The sequence below is a fragment of the Acipenser ruthenus genome, chromosome 4 (genome assembly GCF_902713425.1).
Source record: "Acipenser ruthenus chromosome 4, fAciRut3.2 maternal haplotype, whole genome shotgun sequence".
Lineage (NCBI taxonomy): Eukaryota > Metazoa > Chordata > Actinopteri > Acipenseriformes > Acipenseridae > Acipenser > Acipenser ruthenus.
Window position 1 is genome coordinate 20,453,309 of NC_081192.1, and position 10,771 is coordinate 20,464,079.

The 10,771-nt window shown below is 38.7% G+C and overlaps 1 protein-coding gene across 2 annotated transcripts in view; it reads right to left on the reverse strand.

Moving 5' to 3' along the window:
• Positions 1–10,759, reverse strand: part of tgs1 (trimethylguanosine synthase 1) — a 41,348-nt gene extending 30,589 nt beyond the window's left edge. Inside the window, exons 1-3 of one of the 2 annotated variants that reach the window (XM_059022174.1) lie at positions 10,278–10,759; positions 2,282–2,349; positions 833–1,005 (exon numbers count right to left, since the gene is read on the reverse strand). In XM_059022174.1, coding sequence (XP_058878157.1) covers positions 833–1,005; positions 2,282–2,349; positions 10,278–10,378 — 342 coding nt within the window. In that variant the 5' untranslated portion in view covers positions 10,379–10,759. Of the gene's footprint in view, positions 1–832; positions 1,009–2,281; positions 2,350–10,277 lie in introns of both variants that reach the window. The other variant, XM_059022173.1, reaches the window with a different exon arrangement.
• Between the last annotated feature and the right edge of the window lie 12 nt (positions 10,760–10,771).

Genomic DNA, 10,771 nt, shown 5'->3' on the forward strand with positions numbered 1-10,771 from the left:
CTCATGGCAGTCTTGCTTCCCTATCAAATAAGTGTTGTCCTCGCTGTCTGGGGTTGCCCTTTAACCTGTGGCCAGTTTGATGGAAGTTACTGAAAATGATTCTAATAGCAGATGTTTCCAATGTTGTCCAATCTCTGTACACACATGTGTGTGCAGGTATGTATTTGTGTCACTGAGTTGTTTTGTACTGAATTCAGTACACACAATATTAAAAGAAAACATTCTAAAATATTTGCATGCACAGAACTGACAAAGCAGTAATTTAAGTAAAGTATAATACTCATATAGGATCAATCATATACTACATTATCAATGTATCAGTTAAGCATAAACTTGTTCTATGAGGTTGGATTTTTCACAAAAATGAATAAATGCTCGACTCATCAGCTTTTGCTGACATCTGCAAGAAAAACTGGTTAGTAGCTTGTGACTTAATATACACATATAAACTACACTCAAGTATACCACACAACTCAAATATAAAGCTCATCCTGTGCTGCAATGTGTAAAATTGTGTTCAGAAACACAAACCTTAGTGTCCAAATCAGTGGTTCAGTGACTCACTTGTGGCTCCTGGAGTCAAACCCAGTCCAGGACCTTGTTCCAATCACTAAACTAAACATCTAAGTTAAACTAAACAATGAAAGACTTTGTTGAAACTAGGCTCTGGACTGTTCATTTAAATAATTAAGACATGGTTGGAACGAGGTCTGGCGTGTATTCAAATGGCCACAAGTACGTACTAATAAATAGACAGAAAATCCCATAACCTAGGGATGCCAACTTCAGTGTTTTTTGATGTAACCATCACAGCTATCTGAACAAAGCATACCACAGCACGCTGTTTCCGAGCCGACATGCTCCCAAACTGGACTGGCAGTCCCATACTGGCCATCAGCAATGTCTCCTCATCCAGCTCCTCATTGCTGCTTCCTTCTTGTGGTGTCCCGTCTTCAGCTAACCAAGTCTGTTCCTCCTCCTCCCCTCCATCTTGGTCTTTGGGTCCTTCTGCAATCAAAAGAAGCACTCAATGAGACTCTTTGTTCAGAATATCAAACTGACCAAATCTGCATGGATTATTAATCAGTGGCCTATGGGAGATCATCAGACCAGCAACTTTTAATTTAAGAAAGTATCTGATTTCCATTGTGATTAAAACGTTTTTGGAGCAATTCTAACACTTGGGGTCATTTTACCTGTAACTATGCTTGTGAGAGCACTTATGAAGGGGGTAGCTAATACAGCAGGCTAATTCACTGTCCTTTCATGCCTGCATTCACGTCTGGCTCACTGGACAATTGGCACACATTGGCAATCTCTGCTTGAGAGAAGCCAAAGGCAGAATGGCAGAGGGTTCCTTGTGAAGCTTCTGGCACTGTTGCATGCAGGGTGTCTCATTGTATAAAAAGAGATGCCATCTTGTGCAATCAGGGCGAGATGACCATGAATCAAAGCTTTTAAGCAGAGCTACACCCCCCACACACACACAATGTATAATTGATTTTGGTAGGACACAATGGATTGGTTGATTTGTCATATGTGATTCATAACTACTTTTAATACCATTGTACATTTACAAGGACAAAAGGGGGAATGTTTTTTTAACACTTGTTTTTTTTCACCTTTAGGTACAGTTAATAAATGAAAATAAGTCCAGTTGATTTAGGGTGCAGATGTTTCTCTCCTGAAAATAAAGGTGCAAGCATGCTGCAATGAAGCTGTGAAGTTTTTTGAAAGATCAGTGGTTTGAAAATCATCCTGCTCTAACTGGATTCAAAATGCTCACTACAGACATGCACAGGAACACAGATTTAATGTTTTAAATATAGGACTCACCACACATTCAAAAACAGAGATAAAGGCTGCCCCATGCCCGATACTCCCAAACCGTTCCCTTTTGTACTTACCTGGCATCCAGGCATGATTTGTGCACTACTTTGAAACGCAGCAATCAAAAATAACCCACAGCTTAGTGTGTGTTTTTCTTAAGAGTAACATATCTCTGAGCAAACAAAAACTAGTCTGAGCATAAAAACTAAAGTTAAGCAAAATGCACTGCAATGCAACCTTAATACAATTTCAGTTATTTATTACTTCAGTAGATTAACTCCTGTGTATTTTCAATTGATTATTAAGATGGTTAAGTTGTCAATGATGTAAGTAACATGATTATTTATCTAACATGGCAATTACCACAGAATAGTTGAAGTCTCTTTCTCCAAATATATACACAATAACAATGCCATAACTTACAATCTACAGAGTTTTCTTTTTATATTACCTTCATATCCATTAAATGTGGTGCTGACATAGAGCTGCTTCAGTCCTGAACGATAAAGTTCTCGATCTCTGTGGATAACAAAAAGTATGTCAACGTTAATTCATGTTTTCGCACAACTCTCAATAAAGACTCCATTATCAATATTCTGAGCCCTATATGCTCCTTTTTTACAGGCCAGTTTAATATTATTAAAGAATATGTTCTTCCTTTCAGAAAACAAGCCTTAGCCAAACAGTGCTCACAAAGTTTCAATTTACTTAGGTCAACTTTTAAAATGTTGTTATACAAGTTCAATTACCATAAATACAGTTTATAGTCCATTAAGCAGCTGCCTATGTATGTCCAAAAACCTTTTTTTTTTTTTTTTTTTTTTTAAACAAGTGTCCTTATTTTGATTTAAACTAGTTTACACAACACCAGGCATCTTGAACCAATAGTAGATTACTGTCATCTGTGAAAACCCATTTAAAATGTAAAAAATAACCTTGTCTGTTTTCAACCTTTCAGTAAGTAATACAGTACATATAGTCTTTCATATTATTGTTTATTTAGCAGACGCCTTTATCCAAGGCGACTTACAGAGACTAGGGTGTGTGAACTATGCATCAGCTGCTGAGTCACTTACAATTACGTCTCACCCGAAAGACAGAGCACAAGGAGGTTAAGTGACTTGCTCAGGATCACACAACGAATCAGTGGCTGAGGTGGGATTTGAACCGGGGACCTCCTGGTTACAAGCCCTTTTCTTTAACCACTGGACCACACTGCCTGCCTTTCATAGGAAAGTAGCATTTAAAACCATTAGATTATGAATACTACAGTGTGTATTTTTGCTTTATTAATCCTATATTTCCTGTTTCTTTTAAAAAAAAAAATCTAGATTTAGATATTTCTGTAATTTATTCATAATTATTATTTGTAGTATTTCAATAGGGGGCACAATTGACATAAGTTTAAAGAGGGTCTAAAATAAGCTAATTTCTGCACCAGTAATGAAGTAAGAAAAGCAGTCACAGAAAAAGTTTTTAAAAGGCATATAAAATAATAATAAAAAAAATACAATAGCTTAAAAACCTTAGGCTTCTTGACACAGGTGAATGAATTACTACAATGGTATTCCTCAGACAATTTTTTTCCTGAATTAATCTAGAGGCTGAGAAAGAAATATCACTGTGGAAGGGTGTGGGAAAGCACAAGGCAGACACATAGTTCGAATATGAAATGCCAGCAAAGGCGCCCAGATTTATTGTTCACAGCTCTATTGGCAGGTACTTCTTTGACAATTCGGTGGCACTGTACCAGCAATGGTATTGTGTCCCGTCTTCATAAATCAAACGCAGGTGTATAAACCAAAAGAATAAGCAAAAGGAAAAATGTAAACAAAACACTTTAAGGAAAAACTACAAAATAAAGTGTGCAGTTTTTAAACCGCGGCTCGTTGCTCCCTTTAGCGGTGGAAGCCCCGAGAAACAGGCACTGCTCAGTATCCTCTCCTATACACTGTGGGGCGGCTCATTCTCGCTAAACTAACTATTCTAAATAGTCAAATTAAATAACCGGTGCATGGCTTGCTTGCACCACCAGGTTTGTCTCATGCTGGAGTCGCCGATTTGTCTCCCCAACTCGCTGCTCCAGGATTTCCAGGTTTCGTTCCAAATGTCAGGATTCCGCTGTGAAGTCACGCTCCACTATACTTCCTGTATGAGCCAGAGACGACACAAAAACAGTGCCTTTTAATTTCGCCATTCACCCCGTATAGTCCCCCACCCACCCCCAGCCAATGACAGAGCGCCGGCCGATTCATTCACAGCTGACTTTTATAAAAAGACATTGCCTGACAGGGTGGGAATACACAGGGTGTCCGAACCCCAAACAAGCTCATGCATGTGCCTGATGGCCAGTCCAGATCCCTCCCCTCTCACATATCCTCCCCCTAAGAATGGAACCACCGGTCCTTTCGAAAATTCTACATCCCCATGCCTTTCCAAGAAAACAAAACCTACATTTTGGTGCAGTTTTCCTGCTTTGTGGAAAACCTTGAAGGCATAGGGCTGCATAGCCAAATACCACCGTGTGATATGGGTATTGTTATCCTTCATTCGATGGAGCCATGCCAAGGGGGCATGATGTGTGACGAGGGTGAAGTGTCGACCCAGGAGGTAGTACCGGAGTGACTTGACTGTCTATTTTACAGTCCCTTCACTCTCTCAGGAACGATGCAGTGCTCTGGTACTGAGGCAGCAGACATGTAGGGTGCGGTGCTGGGAGCCGGTGACCGCCTGATCCAGGGTTCCCGGTCCCTGTTGCCGCACCCACAGTCCCAGGACCGGTCCCAAAGCCTCCAGGAATTGTTCCATCACTACCAACTCCACAACCCGATCCTTGGAGTTGGTACCGGGACTCAGCCAACCCACAGCATAGTCGCGGAGACGGTGGGCCAGTGTACGGGGATGTTCTGTCTCACCTAACCTCCCCTCCCGGAGTCTCCGATGGTATCCTTCAGTCATGCCTCCCACCCTGTTGAGGATATCCGACTTAAGGGTGGCGTAGCCCATCACCTCCTCCGTGGACAGGGTGTGTGCAGCAGCTTGCGCCTCCCTGATTAACTGTGGCAGTAGGTAGCTCGCCAAACGATCCTGGGGCCACTGATTGGCATTCGCCATGGCCTCAAATAGTCGGAGGTATGCCTCCGGGCGGTCCTCAGTCATCATTTTAGTTGGCTGCTGCCATCTGGAAGCAACCCCAGCCCCTCCCTGCAACACCACCGTCAATGTCTGGAACAGGAAGCTCACCATCTCAGTAAACTGTGTTGTGCATTGTAACCCTGTATAGTACTGTCCTGTAACACCTGTCCCCTTGGATAAAGGCGTCTGCCAAATAAATAAATAATAATAATGTTATTAATAATAATAATAATAATAATAATAATAATAATAATAATAATAATAATAATATGAAAAGTGTTGTCAGTCAGAATACAAGAATATGATTATACTGTTGCTGGGGCTTAATGGAACCCCCAAGCCCTCTGTCTTTTTCTGCCTCCCCATATTTTTTCGGCCACCAGCCACCACTGGTCCATACAGACTACATCTTGTAACATTCAATTAAATTAATAAAGCACAATGGAAAAATAGGGTCCCTTGAGCAGATTTTGCACATATGCCACAGCATTCAAATACCATGGCCTCTGCATTCCCTACAAGGCCTATCAATTGCTGAAGAAGTTTCATTATACTGAACAATGGGCTACATTAGTACATACTGCATGCTGTTGACACAGATCACAGCGGAAGGGAAAGGGACTTTTGAACTCAGGGGACACAAATATGGCATATGCCAAAGAGATAAATGCCAAAGACTTTTTATTCCAGGCTAAAAACACTGGTGTTTGGTGGCATCCATGTTTATACCTGGCAGTGCTGGCCTTACACATAGGGTTGCAAACCCTCCAGAATTGTCCTGGAATTAAAGATTAATCTCCCGGATACTGATACAAGCAACCCGGGAGGAAAATCATAGGGAATTCTCAAAATTAATATGAAACGGTGAATCAGATTTATCATCTTGCTAGTTTCATGCATTCCTGGAGACTATAGTCCAGGCTCCAGTCGGTTTGAATTGTCAAGGCAAATCGCGCTTGAAGCCAGTTACTTTATGGTAGCTATGTTGGTGTACTGGTGCTGCGATGTTATGTAGCTACCGTAACGTAACTCTGGCTCATGAGAACAACGTTTTTTCACTTCAAAAGGAACAGATCCGTTTTTCAAAATGGATGATCTCAGCGGTGGCTCTTCAAAACATAGCGGTTGCGAAGGTATTGCAAAAAGGAAAAAGTACTATTGTACTTACAATGATGACTGCTGTAAGGACCACGAGTATAAAAACCGGCTTCGCAAAGTTGATGAATTTATGGCTGAATGCATTTTGTGTCACGAAGCATTTTAAAAAAAAAGGGCACGCTTCAGGAAAATCTAGTGACAGCAGCAGAAATAGGGGAAGTTTACCATGGCCTGATTCATCATCTAAGCTACTCTAGTCAAGATTGTGGTAATAAATTGCTACTGAAGTTTCTGCCGACGTACAAAAGCAACTAGCATTACTGAGAATGTTTTGGCACCGAAATCGCAGTAACTTTCAGTTAATGATCATGAATTAGCACTTTTTTCTCAGTTGGATCACCTTAAATAAGGGAATTAGGTTTTAAGTTTTTCCCTGTAACTGTTCGTTATTTTTCAAAGACGGAAGGGATTAAATATGGCTTACTTGATTTTTACCATGACAATGAAGAGACAAGTGATGCCATTGCTGCACGCATTTCAAACATTATAGAAGAATATAGCTTTAGTATAAACTGCATGTCGTTCTATGTAGCTGATAACGCATCTGTTAATTTTGGAAAACACAGGTCAGTTTACCAGAAGCTGAAGCAACTCAATGATAGAATGATTCCTGTTGGATGCAAGTGCCATGTAATTAATAACTGTGTTAAAAATGGCATTCAAGCTTTGAGTTTTAATGTTGAATGTCTTATTCTGAAAGTATATAGAGTTCTCTTCCTCCGCTAAAAAGACAGAATCTCTGTTCATTTTTCGACCTTGTAGAAATTGTGTATAACGAACTTCTGAGTCATGTGACAACAAGGTGTCTGTCCCTTCTGCCTGTGTCAGAAGGAGTCCTACAGTGCTGGCCTGCATTAAAGAAAGGCTCAAAGTTTAAATATATTTGGTAGCTCACTCTGTCTGCTACTAGTTTTATTTATGCAATAGCATTTTTCTGACACCTTATGCTGTAGTTTATATGACCGACCCTGAGTGAACACGTACACAGTTACCGGTATTATTATTATTATTTTTTTAAAAACACGTACATTATTAGTATATTTCATGAAGAAGGAAACCATTGCTAATAGAGCTTCCCAATTTGTAGATGACTGAGGTTTGTACCGTCCCATAATGCAAACGTATTGGACAGTGGAGTACAAATACCTACAGTACCAGAACAACGTGGATACAATTTCAAGGTATGAAGTTTATGTTATAGACCATGAGTAAAATTAAATAATTGTTAAAAACATTACGGTTTTATAAGATAACAGGCAATGACCTAACAGGATATTAAGTTTATTCAGTGTCTATAAAATGCTAATTTAATCTGTCATGGAGATGGTGGCTCCGGTTTTGTTATAATTAGGGCTTCTGTTTTTCAGGTTTTATTAATTATATTTTTCGGTGCTTATTTTTAGCTATTTTTTCGAGTTTTATGTAAATCGTTTTTTTCGGGGCTTTCGTTTTTGATATACTGTATGAAATTAGTGTTTTCGGTTACTTTTCAAAATGCGTGAGCATTTTTTTTTTCAAAATATGTACAGTAACTCGACAGTAATTGCACTTAAGTTGTACCTTCTTTCCATGGCTGTCTTCCACAACAAAATCCCTATGGTCACAGGCACATTCTTCTGGGGTTTTTGTGTGTAGGCATTTTTTTGTACATTTCGCCACAATTCTGTTTTAAATCTTCCGAATCTTAACTGTAATACAGCTTGAAATCCCGCTACCAAGCCTCCATCCTGATTGTAATCTCGTTTTAAATCTTGCAAGCAGTCTCCAACAGAAATGTAGGAATGTGCTGTCCTTCAGTCGTTGGGACAGGTTTAAAGTATTCAGAACGAATCAATGACAGATGCAACTCAGGAAGGCGGGACATTGCCCAGCAGCACTGGGAAATGTATTTATTATTATTATTGTAGTAGGTTTTATTTTTTTAAGGGTGCTTTCCGGTGTTTATTGGCTATCCACCGATTTCATTTTTTTTGTATCGGGGGTGTTTTATCGGTTAAAACCGAAAATCAGAAGCCCTAGTTATAATGTTAACCCTGGTTTCACCTACGCTAAAAATGAACACAGAAGTAGATCATTATCACTTTATCAAAATTCTGACTACGAAAAAAAGCAGGAGGAAACAGCTAGCTATAACGTTACAATGTTCCAAGTAACGGCTGCCTTGTTTTATCAGTACGAATAACAGACGAAATACAATCTTGAGTTGCATTCATTTATCTATTTTCTTTTAATAATAGATTATCACTACCTTGCGTACTTCTCCAGTTTAACTAGTGAAATAAGTGCTTTAACAAAACATTTATATATAACATTGTTTTAATCTTGGTTGATATCCCTTAATTTGCATGATGAAACATATCCTGTTTAACCGTACTGATGGCATATCAAATGCTTAGATGACAGATATGGTTGCATTCTTGTAGAACTTAAGGATAAAACTAAATACATTCTGACAAGGAATTGCATTAGTTCCATTACTTAGTTGAGCACAAGGTGGTTTCAATAAATACTTTGATTTAAATATAGGCCTACTATGTGATAGTTTGGGATATTCAGTCTTTAAAACAGTAGGTAGGTGTTTATTTTTTTAATTATTTGTTGAATAAACCGCTACCGAATATGACCATTTTGTTACCTAATTTCCAGGCAAGTATCAAATCCTCACTACCGCCTTAAAAAGTTAACTTCTAGCCCTGATTAAAAGCATATTTTGTTTCAGAGGGGAAAGAAGATTGTACCAATAGTATATGGGAAGCATTCAGTGAGGATGATCAGGAGTCTCTTCCTCTTTGTTACATTTACTTCACATAACCTGACGGCAGTATTTTTATGAATCACTCAAAAAGCTAGAAAGCAACGATGCCAACTGTACAGAACTAGCCTGTGTCATGGAATATCTTCATTCTAAACTAAAGAGAAGGAAAGAGGCCAAGTTCTATGGACTATCAGCTCAGGCTATTTTGCGCAGTCTCTATCAAACAAAATTTGAGGAAAAAGCAGATAAGGCATTGTCAAGATGCATCGCACACCTTGAGAACTGGTATGATACCGACACATCTGTTTTCAAACAAATGTCAGTCCTCTCACTAGCCAATGAAGTGCAATGGCTTGATGTTGAGAAATAGGCCGAAGTTCTTCACCTTGAGATTGATTTTGACAAGCTATATGATGATTACTGCATTTTACAGAAATTAGAGGAGAAATAATTTTAAAAGGAGAAAAAAAATTGATCGAAGATGGGTGAAAGTTTTCAAACAAATACCACAAAGTGAAAAACAGCCTTATTTTTAAACTTGTGTCTTTGATGCTTTTGATTCCAGTCTCAATCATATTCTGCGAAAGGGTTTTCAGCTTAATGACTCAGCTTTGGAGCAAAGAAAGGAACAAATTAAGTGTTGTGAAAGCAGAGTTACATGTGCAGCTGAACTACAGTATGTCTTGCGCTGACTTTTATGAGTATGTTGAAAAGTCTCCAGAGTTGCTGAAAGCAGCAAGAAGCCAACTTAAGTACAGGCTTAGGAAGAGCAAACACGACTACAGAAGACCCAAATTTTATAAGGTAAATAACATTTAATGCATTTTGCTGTATTACGGTAATCGTTTGGTTATGGTATACTATTTTCTTTTAGATTTTTTTTTTTTTTAAATAACAGAATTAACACACAAACAACGTATTAAAAAAAGTAGCCTTGACCACATCACCCTTTTAAAAATAAGATTCACATTACTACAACTGGTGATTTTTCAATATTGTTTATTTATGTAACGTGTTTAAACTTTGTGTGCACATGTAAAATCAAATACACACACTGGTACTTATTTTTCACTCGGGGTAAACCGCTCGCTCCAATAAATTTCGAAGTAGCTCAGACATTACGTCATGACATGTGACCTCCCGGAATACGTCCAACCAGAGTTGTCAACCCTAACTTACACACCATTGTCATGTTGGCAAGCGCTCCTATTTTTTTGTCCAACCCCTGAATAAATTAATACCATAAATTGTGAATTTTACCAGAAAACACTAGTATTGAACATACTGAAATAAAATGGACCATTTACCAGATATTTTGCATTAACATAGTTAAATGAGCGTGGTCCCTCAAGTTCAAAATAATGTTAAGCGTGATATAAACAAAATAACCATCACTCACTGTACAAAAGCCCTGGAGAAAAGGCAGTGAATTTTATCTTCTTCCAGTCCTCCGATGCTGAGAAAAATATCAGCAACCACACACCGTTTTTCATTTATCATGTTACTGTGCAGCTTTGCCTATCAAATTAAACTAATCATCTACTGAATTGCATCCGTGTTACCGTAGTAATTATGATTTTTGCACTAACAATATCTTGCTCTTCTTTCCTCGCTTGCTACTTATATACCTTTTACAGCATTCTATGAGTTTCTATAAATAGGTGAGCTATACGTAACATACCCCTATTTTGTTTCCTAACTATACTGAGATGTATTCGTTCCTGTGCTGTAATTCTGCCACTATTTCTACAATGCGTTTCCCTATACTCGAGCAGTGTCTTCCCTACAGAAAATTGTTCTGTGCGAATGTTGTTTCTCTCACGTGTACATGATCTGCGGAAGGAGGAAATGATAGAAAGCAATCTCTAGTAAGTGTAACACTGGTTTTCCACC